An 18,398-nucleotide genomic window follows, 5' to 3' on the forward strand; every position below is an offset into this window, starting at 1 on the left:
TAAACACCATTAGTTATCATTGTCACTTTAATGTCAACAATAATAAGAAGAAAATATACCAACGGACTTACAATAATAACGCATAGAATGATAGTTTCATATCAAACGAACTGTCACAAGTGAGGCAAAAATCAAATTCATGTAGGCGTAAGCAACTTGTATCTACGCTCGTCGGCACGCACATAAATATACAAATAATGATGCCATGGAATAACATTTCTCTCAAAAGTGGGGAAATTGTATCTTGCTTAACTCATCATTAAGTTAAAGGTGTTTACAGATTTGCCCGACATTGTCGATCAGGTGTCTACAGATTTGCTCGATTTTGTCGATCGTTACTGTCGATCGACAATGTCCATCAGGTGCCTACAGATATGCTCGGTTTTATCGATCGTTAGTGTCGATCAACAATGTCAAGTGAGAAGAATTAAAAAAAACATATTTTTGGTAATCCTTATGGAAATGGCATTTATATCTGAATACACGATGACGGACACGACTTTTCAAATAAATGCAATATGGGAATCATTTTCGAGGTATTCGAGGTGCTCATTACGAATATGGCACTCATTTCTAAATTCAAGATGGCGGGCACGATTTTTCAAATAATGGCAAGTTGGGTATCGTTTTCAAGGTATTTAGGGGCGCTCATTACGAATATAGCTTTTATCTCCAAATCCAATTTTATATCAAAATCCAAGATGGCGGACAAGAGTTTTTAAATAAATGCAATATGGGTGAAAAAAAAGAAAAGGACCCATATAGCCATTATTATAAAAACCGCGCCCGCCATCTTGGATTTAGAAATTAGTGCCATATTCGTAATGAGCATCCCCAAATACCTCGAAAAGGATACTCAGAATCAAAATCAAATCAAAATAATCTTTATTTCATAGGTAAGCATTATTACACTTGAAATCGTCACATTGGTTAAACTCTACCGCTCGTTCGTAAGGCAGATTCCCCCGAGAAGTATAAGCAAGAAACTCTACGGGTTGCTCTTTGTAAACAACATTTGTACGCATTCAACTTGCAGAAATGGAGGTCAAATGCACACTTACATTAGAATAAAACAAAATCTGCAGCCATCGCGATATTGCCTACTCTCAAAAAATTACATAATATAATTATTTTGAAACAGAATAGCAAAATTGGGAGAAAGAAATCCGTTACTTTGCAACATTTTCGTGTCTTGTTGCAACGAAATTAATTTTCGGTTTTAATGAATATTTATATTAAAATACAAGTTGAAACGCGTTACTTCCTTGTGGAATGTGATGTTAGTATCTATTTTATGTTTGTCTGACGTATTTTTACACTCATTTATCATACATTTCGTCATTTATAGCTAAAATTCTTGAGCTGTTCGCGGTGCATGTTGACCTTGAGCACTGACGGCCCGCCGGCTCGTGTAGGCCCATTGGGAGCGCTTCAATTTGCCACACTTAGCGTGTGCGGACTAGGTATCTATGCGTTATTATTCTAAGCCAACGGATTTATGTTACTTATTTATGTAATGTACCTACGACAAGTAATATCTTTTTTTTTTCATAGAAAGTAAAAGTTAGGTGCACCACAGTCGGTCGTCAAGTTCGATTTTCAAAAACCCTTTTCCACGCTAGCGTGCAAAAAACGCTTTTTTAATACAGAAACGTGGTATTTTTCGTACTAAAAATCGTGCTGAAAGTTGGATTTATCGCACTACTGCTTTTTTCTTTTCCATTTTTTTTTATTTACTGTTCTTTCAAGTCTTAAATATAGAACTAAAGAGGTTGTATATTTATTTAATATTTCTGTGCTTTGTGGTGTAAGTCATCCTTCATTAAAACTTATATTTACTTACAAACGTCTTATTTGTTAAACAAATTGCATAGGAGTTTTATAAAACAACGGGTTACATTTGAAAATACCAAAATATTTTCCATAAAGATGGCTGATTGAGTATTAAACAATGACCGGAGGTGAGTATTACGCGAGACTGCTGTGCGCCGCGCCACTAAAATAGTAATTTTAATGCGGCTGGCAACAGTTGCCATATTGAAGAAAGTCGACCAAATAAAGTACTAACTTTTTTCATTTACATTCCCGCCTTTTTCATTTACTTTTTGTAAATACTGTTATTTTACTTTCAATCATTGACCTACCAATAAATGGGCATCGGGTTCGCGGTTAAAAGTGTCCGCATCTATAAGGCGTTAAAATCACTTACAGAGCGACAATCGCGCAACAGTCTTCGCTTGTTCGACTGTCAGCGCGGTTGTCAATCATGCAGTACCATATAATAATAACTTGTAAAAATTACTGCTGTAAAATGTAAACACAAGGTTTTGTATCATATTTTCACTGAACAAATATATTGTTTTATCATAGTTATCATTTAAAAATGTTATTTTGTACAGTTTTATAGTATTTAATTTACATTTAAATGAATCGTAAATATAAATTACAAAAGCATACAAAATAATTAAATAGCTAACTGTCCTTTTTCTACACATTGCATGTGCAAAAGATGGAAAGAGACCCATTGTGTCAATTTCAAGAAGCTTATATATAAACTTCTTGGTCATTTTCAATTTTTCGAACCACAATGGATTGAAATATTTGGAACAAAGAAACTATAGAGTCGCTTTGATTTTAATCTTATTTTTAAAATGATTTTTAATTAAACGTTAGCAGTAACTAACAAAATATTGTTGTACTCGTTTTACGGCTTGAGATTACCTATTAGAAGTCAGAAAATACATTTGTCCGAAATAACGTTAGCTCGAATTTTCATAATATCAAATGTATTTTTTTAGGAAGAATACAAAATAAAAACTAATTTTGTCTTTGTGAAAAGCATTAAAATTACACGAAAGCGTAACGGTTTTATTATAAATCGGTTTTCGGAATCACGGATATTTGAGTTTACGTTTAGTTGGAATATCGGTACATTTCTTATAGACGGTACATTTCTTATATACATTTCTTATACAAACTTATTTTCACATTTGTAGTAATATTTGTATGTATGTATCTGCCCAACTCCTTATTATTTCTTAAGTGAATTTGTAGGTCAATGCTTTCAATGTAGTTTTTTCGCAAATGTATTAAAAAAACGTCGTTTGATACACGTGCGGATTTGTCATTTTTCACTTAGCCTCGAGACTCTTGAATAATGACTAACTTCCGCACTTGTATAAAAAATAACTATTGCGCGCAGATTTCTAATGAGGAAGAAAGCCTTTCCGAGCTAGTGAGGTGAAAAGGTACTTTACGTGTACCAATGATTTTTTAAATAGCAACTGAACTAAATAGAACACGTTTATTATACGATATACATTTTCAAATGGCTTTAATTTTGTTTGTAAAAAAATAAATTGTTAAATAAAACCAGCGTTAAATGAGGTAGTACCGATTCTTAAGAAGTTTTTGTTTGCTATGTTCATGAAAACGCACCGCTGTAAATGGCAAAGTATAAAGTTAATTTATGTTCAATTTTATTTTATTTTAGTGAGAGTACTACCACCTTATCCCTTACGTATTTCTGTGACCAAGCAGTAAAGCTCGTTCCAGTTTTTAAGGGAGGGTGATGTGACATCGTACTTGTCAACTTATGTTTCAGGGTGCCGGGTAATCTTTGCGATTTGAATTTCTGAATGGCAATCCATGCAACTGCCATTGACAGGCATATCGCTTACCATAAAAAAGATATTTTATTTTAGATCAAAACTGCGTAATTAGCTTTAGTGTAAGGTAATAATTAGTCGCCCATAGGCCAATATATAATTTTAGACAGCATGCATTTGTATCGCGTATAAATTTGTATGGTCGTGTCAAAATGTCACTGTAATAAATTTACATCCAAATCATACACCGAACGCTTCTTTGATATCTAAAGAGACGGACGCACTAAATATGAATTTTTATACGTTTGCCCGTAGCGAAGCCGTAGTTGGTTACTGAAATTTTTTCGCGGCCGTCTTTAAAATAAATACTCACTCCACATATATCGCATAACTCTATAGCCAGAATAAAAAAAACTTTTATTTCTGTTTTCATGTTTTCAGATTGATTGTTGTTGACCAAATTTATTTTATATAATTTGAGTGTTATGTATAAGTAATATATATTATTTAGATATATATTTAAGCTTTCGAACGCGCTTATTTTGGTGAAAATGACAATTTGTTGAATATAGGTACTTGATACTTGTTGCAACAGGCTAGTGACTGCAACTCGACGACAAAGCGTTGAATATAGGTATTATAAATAATTGTAGGTGAATTAAGCACTAAACACACAATGGAGTACATATTGCGGGAATAATAAGATTATCAAAAAAATAAATAAAACATGTGGAACCCAAACTCAGTAGACAACAGGCAGTTAGAGAAACGTGTTGTAGTCGGGAGGGTACGACCAACATGGGCGAGGAATCTTCCGGAAGCCAGAGATGATGATGATAAGTCTGAAAATGAAGCTGGCGGCGTCATGCCACATAGTGAACCTCCATCACCTACAGAACCATGGGATCAGAAGGGAAAACAGGAAGATAAATATGACGTGTTTGGAAAGGTGAGACATAATTTTCCATATCTAATTAAGTGCCTATTGTAAACTGGCTGAGTCTGTGTTTAAAGGTGCCTACAGGTGCTCCAGTTTTGGCGATCGTTACCGTTACTCGATGTATGTGTTTGACGATCAATAGGTGCCTACAGATTTGATTGATTTTCGATGATCTGATGATGTTACTCTACTAAAATCCAATTGCAATGACAGTTGAGTCTCAACAGAGTGTCCGTGGAATGGCACTGATGGCATTCGTTCATTCTCACACTAAAGGTCGATGTTGCCTTAATAAAACTACCATGGAAATTATTATGCATATCTTAATTTTTATCTCGTTTAATCAGGAATTTGGTCTTCAAATTAAATATATATAATATTTGTCGATTACTCCATCGACGTGCACTCGACTCGATTGGAATGCAGAATACCAAAAAATTGCAATGGCAGTTGAATGAAATTGAAATTATCTTTTAGCAGCTGAAGCTGAAGCTGGTCTCGTTTATGAAAATAAATAGAACCAACTTTTACCACTTTATGCAGAAAAACTGGTCTTCATCCACCAAAATTTGCCTATTATATTTGAGTACTAAGTTTACAGATTATTATCTAAGTTCATAATTCTTGCTGTACCGTTATTTGACATACTGATTATGAATTTTTCTCAGTTTTATCCGGCCGGATATTGGTCTACTATCCGGTATCCGGCCAAATAGTAAAAATAGGCTGGATAGGCCTGATACCGGATAGTTACCGGATATCCGTTTCATCTCTAATAGGTACTCGACACACAACTGAGATGAGTCATGTAGCATCCTATGTTGTTAATAACGTAAAATAAATATATTTTCGATTTGTTAGTGAAAACAAGCATATCTTGGTACTTAGGTACTATAAGTTCTCAATTTTCCAGGTGATGTTGCTGGGAGACAGCGGCGTCGGCAAGACTTGCATGCTCGTCAGGTTCCGTGACGGCACGTTTCTCGCCGGAAACTACATTTCCACTGTCGGCATCGATTTCCGGGTACAATCCATTCTCCATCGGAAAACTATTCTCTTTCAACGTCTTTCTAATTACAATGACTGATTACAATTTCATTAAAGGAAAAAATAATTACTATCAATGTTTAATATAGCCGACAATTTTGTAAAACGCAATAGTTTTACGAAAAAGTAATTAACACTGAAAAGGGGTTCGTAATTGAAATGAACCTCCGCAGGTGAATATCTAAAATTTGGCGAAACGCTATTGGTGTTTGAAGTTTGGCGCGTCTTTTTTGTTCCCGCCCCTTCCTTGTGACAGCCGTGATTGAATTGACAGCTCGGCTGAGTGATTTATTGCAACAATCAATGGGCATGAGATTATTGGGTTTTGTATGGGTTTTGTACTGCTTTTTGTTGTAATTTGATTTAGTGCCTGGCATTCTGTTTTTTTTAGAATATTGGCTATATTTTTTTTATCTAAGTTGCTATACTTATTAACAGTGCATACTAAAGAAATACTCTATCAAGAGACTTAGGTACTAATAATGTTATTGTTGTATAAAATGTTATATTGGTACAAAATTGCGATGGCATATTTTAAATCCCGGAACGACAACAATTGTTGTCGTACATTTATTAATTAATTAATTTATCAATTAATTCATTATTGTTGTCGTTAAACTACTTTTCCGGATTTAATACGCGTATAACAAATATACGCGATTTAAATCCGGAAAAATAGTTTCATTTCCTATTATTGTTATTTCTGTACTTATTTTAATATTGTCTTTATTCTGCAGTGAGTATGAGTACTCCCAATGAGTATCGTAAAGTTCCCCCTTAAACAATAATTGTGTATTTTATACGTAGGTACCTACTTAAGTTTGACTGTGAACAAGTAACATTGACGGAAAAAACTTACAACTAACGCCATCTGTTCGCAGAATAAGGTAGTGACAGTGGATGGCATCAAGGTAAAGCTTCAGATTTGGGATACCGCGGGACAGGAGCGCTTTCGTAGCGTCACTCATGCTTACTACAGGGACGCTCACGGTAAGGATTCATCCATTGTTGCCAACTTTAGGATATAAGTACACTGAGGTACTTGATACTCGTTCTGAGTATAGCTCAGTACGAGAGTAGGTGTACATCTAAGTCATACATACTAGTCTATGAAAGGACAACTAGTATAAGAAGAAATGGTGACCAGGGCTGAATTTACTATTAGGCCCAAATTTTAATGTCAGGAGACGTACGCTGAATAAAATAACGGTTTATGAGAAATCTTGGTCCTTGGGCATTCTTTAAATCCGGTCCTGATGATGACGTTAATTAGGCGTCCACTTTATTGTAACGGATTGTAAAAAAAAACCGTGCCTTTGTGTTGAAGTTCGCTTGACGAATACATAACTTATTGAATAAGTTAGAATCCAAAGCTGTTGTGTGTAGTGAATGGTAAATAATATACTATTAATTATAAATAATATATAATTTTTTTTTTAAATGAGACAGTATGAGGAAATCCGAAACCATACAAGTGACAAGGAAACTATCTTTTGAACCATTAAGTCTTTTTTGTGATCCTTTTTTGTTTCCTTGTATGTTCTATGATTTCGGATATCCCCCCCCCCCCATACTGGCCCATTTAAAAAAATACACTGTATACCATTGACTTGACTTACAATTATATGGACGTCGGGTCCGCGCTAAAAAGTGTCCGCACTTGTAAGGCGCTAAAATCGTATACAGAGCGCCAAACTCCGCTTTAGTCTTCATTTGTTCGACTGACAGCGCGATACTGCGATGACATTACAATTTAAATTTCGAATAGGTTGATTTGGGACATTTTTTTCGTGGTTTTTGTATTAGACCCGTCGTCCATTTATTTGTAAGTCAATGCTGGATACATAATAATATAACGTCACTTTTCAAAACTGCAAATTGGGACGCTAAGTAAATAAGGTAAAATTTCCCGTAAAGAATATATAATTATCTACGTAATAATATCCTCACGACTTTGGATTCCCATTGAAATAGGCAGATATTAATTAATATATGTACAACAATATATGTACAATTGTACAGAGCGCCAATTTTTTCGATCCTGACAAACTTCTCCTGCTTCAGTTACATGCATTCAATCTTTTCATACAAGCTCTATTGCCAAAATGCTTAGCTATATCTTTAAAAAAAAATTGTTTATGCCGAAATCGAGTACCAATTTTATTGGTACTTGGTTAAAACTAGCAACACTAAATCTTTTTTTGTATTTTTTGTGTTTTGTAAATAGAATCAAAAATTGTAATACAAAACTTCTAAATTATACTATATTTAGAATTTACAGTTTTTGAATTTTTACAACTAGGTATTATATAAAGTGCAAGAGCGCCTTCAAAATAGACGCATGTAGAAGCGACTGTGGCGCGACAACCGCGCGTCTGTATCGCTCGAGTAATTTTTAGTTCACTGTTCAATTGTCACTGCAAAAGTGGCGCGTGCCACGACAATGGCGCGTGTCACGACAGTGACGCCACTGCAGCACATCTATACGCGTCTACCTTGAAGGCGTCCTAACACAAAAAGCCTCTGTATAATCACTTGGTATTTAGTGTACACTCGAAGCATATACATATACTTAATGAAGACTGAAAATCAGGAATGTTGAGTCTTCGTCTTTTTTGTCCACATTACTGTTTTCATATTTAATAGTTCGCTAATAAAGTTGAACGGGATGAGCAAGTCGTACGTCTGACGGTGAGCGACACGCCTATCCATAACATTTGCAGTATCACTCAGAGCTTTAAATCGCAAAGATCTAAGGGGCACTGCCACTGCGCCCGACACCCTGAGACATACTCGTAAGTTGACAAATCCCATGTGTCTGTATTTTCACCAGTCCCCTTACCCTTCAAAACCGGAACACAGTAATGCTGACATTACTGCTTGGTGGAAGAAATACGTATGGTGGCAGTACTTCCCCGAATTAACTCTTTCACAAGGAGTTCCACTACTACTTAATACTTGTACAAATCGTCACCTTACTTTCTCAAATTCGTATCTTAAAGCAGAAAGTTACCAAAAAATGGATTATAAATACAAATTTTGCAGGTTGATGAAGGTCATGATTTCCTTCACTGGCTTTTAGCTAAAGTAATGTATCCAAATTAACACCGTTGATAAAAAAATTAAAATAAATAAAAAGTTCATTTTACTTTATTTTATTTTTCTTCAACAAAGGCGTTCTACATAAAATAAAAAGTTCTACATACGAGAACGTATGTAGAACTTAACTGACTTGACTCGCGAATGTAGGCAAATTTGTTACATGATTTAACGTATTTACTTATTTCCCCAGCACTGCTGCTCCTGTACGATGTAACCAACAAGACTAGTTTCGACAACATCCGCGCCTGGCTTGGCGAGATACGAGAGTATGCTCAGGACGACGTCGTTATTATGCTTTTAGGTAAACCTAAATTTCTACTGTAGCACCTGTGGTGATGTAATAGATACTCGGAATATTTTCCGAAAAGTACTACTCTCCACCAGGGTTGTTGCTGATGCAAGTTTTTTACACATCAGCGGATGTTTGATGCGGATGCTGATATTCGCAACAACCCTGGTCTACGTAACTCTTTAGCATTGACTTAGGGATTCACAACACTTGTCGAAATGAAATCGCATTAAGCCGGTCACCAGGATTAACATGAGGAGAAATAGACAAAACTTAAACGCGTAGAGATATTTTTCTCTTCTCTACCGATTATGTCTCTAATCCGAGCACGACGTAACAGGAAGAGAAACTCTGGACCGTAGACAAAGTTTTCAAATAACCCTTAATAAAATTATTAGTAAATTACCCTTCATTTTCATAGCAGTCACACTAAACTGGTAATAGTTTTTTTATGCACAACTTTATCTCCCTTCATTCAATTCCTCCGCTTTGTTACGCAAATCATATTGATATGTTTGTAGTCGAAAGCTCATTTTGACAAAAAAGGAAATAGCAAAAAACAAACAATTTTGTCAATTTTGTGCTTACTGTTTGTCTGTTGTCCCTTAAAATGTTTACGAAGTTTATCACCGAAATTTACGGGTCAAATTCTGAGTAATAAGCGCGTGTCTTCGTTTCCTTCACTTACTTTGAACCTCACAGATATACCTGTGGACGTACACAACATACAAGAAGAAAACAGAAAGATTTATAACAGAAAACGAAAAAAAGCGACACAGTGTAGAGTTGGAAAGTTGGTGATTATTAAACTAACCCAGTTTGTTCAAGGCTATAAACTACATCCTACATTTCACGGTCCTTAAAGTCAATAGTAAGAAACGAAATTATCGATATAATGTACGGAAGATTGATTATGGTGAAGGCCCAGCCAGCGCATCTGGCTCTGCTAACATGATGAAACGAAGGGTCACCACTACTTCAATAGATGATTCATCTAGGACAGATGAATAGCAGAAATGGCGTGTGGGATTAGTTGTATTTTTCGTATTTTAATGTAAACTATTTGTGTTCCTACCTTTTTGCTAAGAAGTATTATTAAGAAGAAATAAGAAAGGTGTGTCAAAAGTTGTCAGATTTGTGTTACGTTGTTTGTACTACAAATTTAAGGAAATAATAAGAAAACTCGGTTTATTTATCATCTGCAATCCACATATATTAAATTAAAATCACTAATTCAAAAGATATAGTATTTAAACAAAAAGCATCGCTTATCTTCTGCCCCAAGTAGAGCTTAGAGGATGGAAAAAAATAAAGGAAAGGAGCTGCCCTGTCTACGGAATAAACGTCCGTACCTGAATTAAAAATATCCACCACAAATGGCAGATTTAGTGTTGTACCATAATCATACATGAGTCAATATCGACATGCAAATGTATGGTTTGAATATTGAAACTGTCTTTTATGTTTGCAAATTTCTATATTGTTTACTGTAATCAAAGTATGATTAATACTACGCTATTATTACTAGGCAAGTAATGAGCCATTTAAATCAAAATTAAATATAAAGATATTTACCAATAAATGTAATGATGGAATTGCATTATTATGTAATCTAGTTACATATAAAATTCTATTAAAATTTGACACTTCAAAATGGAGAGAACTAACGAAAATGGTATTTGATCCAATGTTTATGTTCGGCAGTACTATAATTTCCAACCATTCTTTCTTTCTTTTTTGCTTTGGTGGTAAACTTTAAAAATAATAAGACTGAAATAATAAAATCCTCGTAGTCAATTGTTTTAACAACAGAATATCGACAATATGTCTGCTTACAAGAACGACACTATCTCAAAATAATCGTTATCAACAATCATCAAAATATACTAATAAACAGGCAATCTAAAGTAAACAAAGCAAAATTCGACAAGATATATGAATAAACTCTTAAATGAATCTAATTACATGAGATATTTAGGCTATTGTATGATTTATAGACAAAAAATAATACATACCGGTGTAATACAACATTCGGTTGATTTCTGCCTTTTCTACTGCAGCACCCCTTAATGCCGCAGCGACGCATTTTAATCAATACTTAATTGTTCTCTCTGTCAATATTTTTGTCCATTTCATTACAATTCGTGCGAATAATTCAATAAAACATTTGGCCAAACATTGGTTTTGACATTTGATGTATACAACCGGAAACGGTTATCAAAGGGTACTCCAAAAATGGTAAAATGAGGACAGTTGGCATTTAAGATGGTGTTACGTATTTTCAATTCCCGTGTTTGACTTAAATCAATGTAGTGCTATCTGTTTGGCTTACGACGGCACGCAGTAATTAAACAAAGACAGTAAAACGTTTATGTTTTCAATGTCTAAATCTTTCCTCTAAGGCTAAATGCATCTTAAACATATAACGTTTGATTTATATATGTCAATATAACATGTCCTTTGGTTTCCATAGTGTAAGTAGTAGAGATATTTCGCTACGGGCGATCTGTCAAAAGTATATAAAATTTGACTATCGTGCTATGGTTAGAGATAAATTCCCTTTATTTGACATTTGTATGCACAGCAACTTAAACCTCATAGCGCTTATGCTCGCGCCTGTAGAGACGGTTAGAGATACTTCGTAGTGACGTCATATTCGAGAGAAAATTGACAGTTCGAAGAAGAGATAACTTTTGTGTTCGGGCTCATGCTAAGCATGCAGGAAAAGATTTATGCCCATGTAACAAGAGCTAAAAATACGTTTCGTGTTTCGCATCCGCTGGGGCTGCCGATTTTTTCGCTCTTATGTACAGTCGGAGCCCTAACTTAGGTATCCACTATTTGTATAGCACTTAGTACAAACAGTGGATACCTAAGGGGTGCTTGAGGGCACCGACCCTTCAAAATCATAAAGCTTTTCCTGACCGGCTTAACGCGATTGCGTGTCGTTAAGAGTCTTCACAACTCTTCACAAATTATTTGTTATTTATAGTGCATTGTAGGTAGGTATTTCCTACATTAACTAACTCGACTACATACGATGTCTTCCTATCAGGTAACAAATCGGATAGCGGCTTAGAAAGAGCGGTGAGGCGGGAGGAGGGGCAACGCCTAGCGCGGGAATACCAAGTCTCGTTTATGGAAACTTCGGCAAAAACCGGATTGAATGTCGAAGCAGCATTTGCTCATGTGGCGCGCTCTCTAGTTGCAAAAGCGAACCCCGTCGACCCTTCCAGGCTAGCCGTGCGCGCGCATCCATCACAGGAACAAAAATCTTCGTGCCCACCGTGTTCATAAAAGACGCAAGCAATAAAACGGTTTTCGAAAATGGATTTTGAATTTGAATATATTCCAAACGTCCTAACGTGGACCGAAATTGGTACGTTGGACTTGGAACTTTTTACCAATCACTTTATGTAGATGCATATTGATTATAAACACTTTACTATAATTAGGTAACGTAAATATGCATTTAAATCAATGTCGACCATACTTTTAGCGAATTAAGGATGTGCAAGTATGTATTTATTTCTCATAAACTTGAATCTTAAGTTCGAATAAGTAATCGTTCACTATAGTGTTGTTAGGCAAGCGCTAAGTGTTATTTCAATAATAATAACTTAAAAACACCTTCAGAAAATTTACTTAAGGTAATTAAATAAAGTGGGTTCTATAGAAGACGATATTACTTCGATTTGTTGGAACAAAACTGTAATATAATAAATCAGTGAAAGTTATAATGTTGCGTAAACAAAAACTGTTTACGCCACATTAAGTCAAAAACAATTTTCATCGAGGTCAACGTAAATTGGATAGATACGAAAATCAACTTTAATTTTGACGTTTTAGGTGCTCTTTATGTTACGAAACAGCGTTAATTTAATACTCATAAACGCTCTGATACGTCGTAATTACGTTAGTAATTACCTGTTTTATCAGGACTTAATTAAACACGTCTTACTTATTTACCTTACGTAGGTATGGTATCACTCATATTTTAAAAAATATTGTAAAAATTTACCTTTATATACATTTTATGTATTTATTGGACAAAAGTAGGTTTCTTGTATTGCATATATTTATTATTGTTAGAAGTTTTATAAATGGTGACCACTTGAAATCTATTTTCTTAACTGTTTTCTAACTTTATCTATATCCCAGTAAAGACTTATTACGACGTAGTTGTACCTTGTAATAATTTTGATATTTATTTTTACATTTATGTGCTATAGCTATAGCTGATATAGATTTTCATGAATAATGGTCCAAACCGAATTATTATTTTTTTAAATTATCACCATAGATCAAAGTAGACAAAATATATTCATCTAAGGGCATCATATGAGACGATTTGTCGTCACGATCCGTTGTTTCAGACTGATCTAAACGACGAATCGATAGTATGTGTTTATATTGTCCTTAAAGATTAACTTGAACGCAAAGGGAGTAGCAGCGTATCGATACGACTATCGTAACGATCGATCGAAACGAGAAATCGTCTAGGCCCCTATGGCCTTACACATCAAGGAAATAACGTGTCTAAAGTGCAAAATACCTCCCTCTGAAATCCCGGAATTGTTAAATTATATTTTGTTCTATATTTTTGATGTGGAACTAGCAATTACTTTACCGTGGTAGTGTATTTAAAATAAGAGTCTTGTAATTGTTAGTAAAAATATATTACTATTTATTTTATTTTTAGTCATTTCGGGCTTTCAGAGAGAGTATTGTCAACTCTTTGGCGGAGATTTATAAAACGAACTTGATTTCGACTAAGCAAAACAAAACGAACTAAGTTTAAGCAAGAAAGAAATAAACTCAAAGTTGATTCAATTTCTGGCTTAAACTGAGGCAATGTTGGATCTGTAAATATGAAAAATGTTACTTGCCATTTTTTATGAGTTGAAGTCAACGTTCGCTTTATATAAGAAAATCTCAGACTATATTATATTACTTGACGTTGAGATAAATTCAGCTTGAACTCAGGCATAGTTCGTTTTGTAAATACGAAAAACTTGCTTAGTTCGCCATTTTTGCTTAGCCCAAGTTAAATTTCGTTTTAAAAATCTTGATGGGTTATGATCAGTGATCCTATACACATTGGTTATGATGAAAAAAAAAGAAGGATCAAACTAGTAAAAAGAGAATTGCGGTGACGAAAGAAAAGGTTTACATTAACGCGGCAAACTTGTAGGTATCACAGACTTTTAAAACTGTCTGGTTTACACCATACTCGTTCCAACAAAGTTGAGGTAAATAAAGCCTGTTCCGATCTCTGGTTACCATACGGGTGTACCTATGTCGAATGTGCTAAATTGTATTATGAATAAGACATCTAGCTTTCCGTTGGTTAAATTAAACGGGTCGGTATGCGATTCGCCGGCTTTGCGCTAGATACGCCACAATGTTTTTGTAAGCCTTATTTCTGATGAATTAGCCGTTTTTAAGGTCACAATCCTAGACAGTAATCGATATTTCATCACCAAAATACAATTTGTCTAAGATAGAGTCGAGATATATGAAACTTTTGTCATGAAATGTAAATATGTCAAAATTATGTAAATTGTTTTACACTAGTTGGTAATAAGGCCACATCTGCAAAATGACAACCTTTTTAGAAGAGAGGTTTAAAGAGTCTACGAATGAAATAAATCGATATCATTTTCATGCTCAAAAAAGAGAGTTACAACATTTCACATTATAGTCGTCTTAGAGTGAATACTTCGTATTTGATTTCTATGTAATTTTTCAGGACGAAGACAAAAATGTGGTGTAAAATGTAGTCAGCATTTTAATTAGTCCAATTATAACTCTTTCAGATAATATATTACTTTAATAATATATTTTTCAGCAAGAAGTTTATAAGTTATTCTCTAATAAAAATCAGTAAAAACGGACAACGTGGAAACGCGTATGCGAGGTTTTGACTCTAAGGTGACGTTAAATACATAATTTTGTTTAATGTAATTCGTTATTTTTATGAGTTTCAAGGGATAAAAGCAACTTTGACGTACATTCACATATGGATTTATCATCAAGTTCCTTAATCACGGTTTGACTTTTTATACTTCTCCCGTTACTTTCGAACCGTCTTCAACGTTCATTCAAATAATCTACGTATGGTTAACCTACTTGGTATATATGTATGTATGATTCATCTAACTATAACCGGCATGCGTTGCAATGCCATTGATAAAAAAATCTGCTTGTCTTTTAACTCAACAAAAGATGGCGTTAATCCTGTCCTTAGAGGTGACACTCACCCAATGAGATCTAATACTTTATAAATGTTTGCAGGCAAGGGCACAACAACTTACAAAAGTTATGTCGCAATTGGATTTCTTGTACAGACAGCAGTACATCGAGCTACACATTGACGGATCTTGTTCCGTGCCCTGGAGGCTGTATTCAAACATAAGTGTATGGGTTGATGTGCTGTTGACTGTAAAAGAGATGTTCCAACACATAATTTAATGTAACTAGATAAGACGGTATCGTAAACAAAGATAGTACTTCAGAAAACATTCCGTAGACTCTACAAACATACAAGTATTTTTTCCACAATATTTGTCTAGTTTTAGTGTAATAATAAGATATTTGTCTAAATTGTTAACGTTTTAAACTGCTACGGAAACAATAAATTATTAATCACAATCGTAAAGTATTGTAAGTTGTAATAATCAATATTCTGCATTGTACTTATTATTGTTTAATTTGTGTAACGTTGTGTGACATTGCGTGTTGCTTGTGGAAATATATAAATTCAATGCAAATTTTATTATTTCTTCCTGATTAGTTAGATTGTAATCCTCACCATGTATAAAATATCAAATATCAAGGGACCAATTCTCGTACGCAACGTTACTTCCTTAATTTTCAGTCAACAATGGTCACTAAAAACGCTATTGTCCAAGTCATTGTTATTCTCGTTATCGATAGGGTTGCTTTGCTAGGTCTAATGATTTTGAAATCTTTGTCAAGGAATCACACATTTATCGACGCGCATTTGTCAGTCAGAAAGTTTTTATCCCTGCAATAAGAAAAACTACTTCGGGCACATCATGCGGAGTGATAAATACCCTCTACAGCAACTCATTCTGCAGGGAAAAATCCAGGGCCGCAGAAGACGTGGTCGTAGAAAAACCACCTGGATTCAAAATCTTGCAGAGTGGTTCAACATAAGTACCACAGAACTGTTCCGAGCCGCAACTTCACGGACCCAATTTGCCACAATGAAAGGCGACCTCCGGTGAGATTGCACCCCAAGAAGAAGAAGAAGAAGAAGAAGAAGAAGAAGAAGAAGAAGAAGAAGAAGAAGTAGAAGAAGAAGAAGAAGAAGAAGAAGAATCACAAAATGACATCCGTTTCGTTTTGGCTCTGATTGCCGAAGAGAAACGAGTGACCAAAAAGCTCTTTCTGACCTGTTCAAGTCGATTCCGCGTTGGTATGTCTGGTAATTTGGGACGGCACTGCAAGGGATTTTTATAGGACGAATATACATTAATATTAATTTGTGACCTCCTTACACCGTCATCTCCCCTCTTTGTATCGCCTCTCTCCGCTTGTATCCTATCATTTTTTTATTTTACATGTATTTAAATTTTAAATTTGAATTGTTCCTTCACTTTCTCATTTTGTTTTCGTACCACGGTCATTCCTTGCTCGACCGCCACAACAATCGGAGCTGTTTCAAATTCCATCGCGTATAATCGCTAATTTTGGTTCTTTACTACGTTTATAATCATCAAAAAGGCTAAATCGTGTGTAATAATTTATAACAGTCTACAGCCTTCATGTACCTATATCTGTAATTCAGTTACTCGGCCCATTTAAGGGTAAGTGCCTTTATTAAAGTGTAAGGAGTGTTTTTTTTACTGTTGTGCCTGTTTTTTTTACATTTACCTTTATATTGTTTTAGCCCTTTCTTTTAACTTTACTTCTTTAATAAATTTTGTGGACCGGAAGTTTCCCGTTTCATTGCCGTGAACCTGTTCACGGCTAGTTAGGGTTAAAACTCTTTCAATTTTATGACATTGTAGTTGAAATTTCAATGGTAATGGTCGGTGGTGCTGGACCTTACTGCACGATTCGATTTTATCTATGTTTTCAATAGTGACACATTAAGGGTTTTGAAGATTGTTGTCATTAAACTAATATTAAGGCTAAAAAGTCGTTGAAAAACCAAATACAAAGATCGGATAACAAGCATATAGAAAAATTCATGAGGTCCGCTTGTGGCTTTTCGACGTTCGGTTGGAATCCGGCCGGATTTTTTCTTAGTGTTCGATCTCTGTATTAATAATTACAACAAACTAGTGGAGTAATTTCCCAAAAAAATAGTTGAATATCAATTCAATAAAAAAATAATTAAACTGATATATCTATTTATGTCTGTCGTTAGATTCTAAGTACACAAAAAAGAAATAGTTTGAGATCGATACCCGCCATTTTTGTTCGAAATTTGTTATTTTCTCTGTCTCACGAGAATCTGGTCCCCAATATATTGTACTACTGATATCATGACCGCGAGGAAACTCAGCCTCGAACCTACATTTTAGCCTTACAAAAGCAAAATCCGAAAGATATAACCGGCGTTGAACATAACGAAATTGAACATAAAATGTATTTACGATAAAGTGGAATTCACAATATAGTGGTAAAAGATTTCGATACTGGTAACCTCAAAGAAAAACTTTATAATATAATCTATCGTGTCGGTCAGCATTTTGCATTCAATTTTGCTCGAGTTGCAACGCCTGCGTCTACCCATTTCGGTCCTTGTTCAGAGGCACAGCTCAGCCATTACATACGTGGTAGCACATAGCCCACAAATAAAGCTCTTACATTTAAATCAATATATACTTAAGTACCTATTAAGTAATATTTTCTCTATTAATAAATTTATTGACTTTAATTTCAAATACATAATTATGCGAATCCGCAGCGTAGGCTTCGTCAGAAAGACACAAATATAAATCAGCAACAGGGTTCGTCACATAAAAACTAATAATGCAATTCGCCAGACTTAGCCATTTTTATCTAACCATTACAACGAAAAATGCTTTCTCTTGGTTTTATTTATTTTTTCTATAAATATCAAGCATTAAGGATAAATTAACAAAAAGGAATATTTTCCGAGTCGATTTACAGGTCAGCAGTTCGAAAGATGACACTAAAGTTGTCTTTTCGACTCATTATTGGCGCGTATACTTTTGTTTCTACTAATTATCTGTCAAAAGATTGACAGGAACGTTATCCAAGCTACTATTTTAACGTTAGACTATGGAAGGATGTTTTTCCATCCTCTGAGGCTTTAACTACTTACCTAATTGTTCTGGAACTTTTTCTGTCTTGTTGTTCACAAACATAGTAACCTAATTATTTTTAGTTTTGTTACTCTTACTTACAAGTT

The 18,398-nt window shown here is 34.6% G+C and overlaps 1 protein-coding gene across 2 annotated transcripts in view; it reads left to right on the forward strand.

The window, feature by feature from the left end:
* The window catches only part of LOC113237221 (ras-related protein Rab-37-like), a 75,309-nt gene extending 62,300 nt beyond the window's left edge, over window positions 1-13,009 (forward strand). Inside the window, exons 1-5 of one of the 2 annotated variants that reach the window (XM_026473567.1) lie at window positions 4,306-4,557; window positions 5,462-5,572; window positions 6,477-6,585; window positions 8,888-8,998; window positions 12,042-13,009. In XM_026473567.1, coding sequence (XP_026329352.1) covers window positions 4,336-4,557; window positions 5,462-5,572; window positions 6,477-6,585; window positions 8,888-8,998; window positions 12,042-12,283 — 795 coding nt within the window. In that variant the 5' untranslated portion in view covers window positions 4,306-4,335 and the 3' untranslated portion in view covers window positions 12,284-13,009. Of the gene's footprint in view, window positions 1-4,305; window positions 4,558-5,461; window positions 5,573-6,476; window positions 6,586-8,887; window positions 8,999-12,041 lie in introns of those variants that run through there. The other variant, XM_026473568.1, reaches the window with a different exon arrangement.
* Window positions 13,010-18,398: the final 5,389 nt, after the last annotated feature.

This window comes from Hyposmocoma kahamanoa, unplaced genomic scaffold, assembly GCF_003589595.1.
Source record: "Hyposmocoma kahamanoa isolate Upper Pololo Valley unplaced genomic scaffold, ASM358959v1 93, whole genome shotgun sequence".
In the NCBI taxonomy this organism is placed as follows: domain Eukaryota; kingdom Metazoa; phylum Arthropoda; class Insecta; order Lepidoptera; family Cosmopterigidae; genus Hyposmocoma; species Hyposmocoma kahamanoa.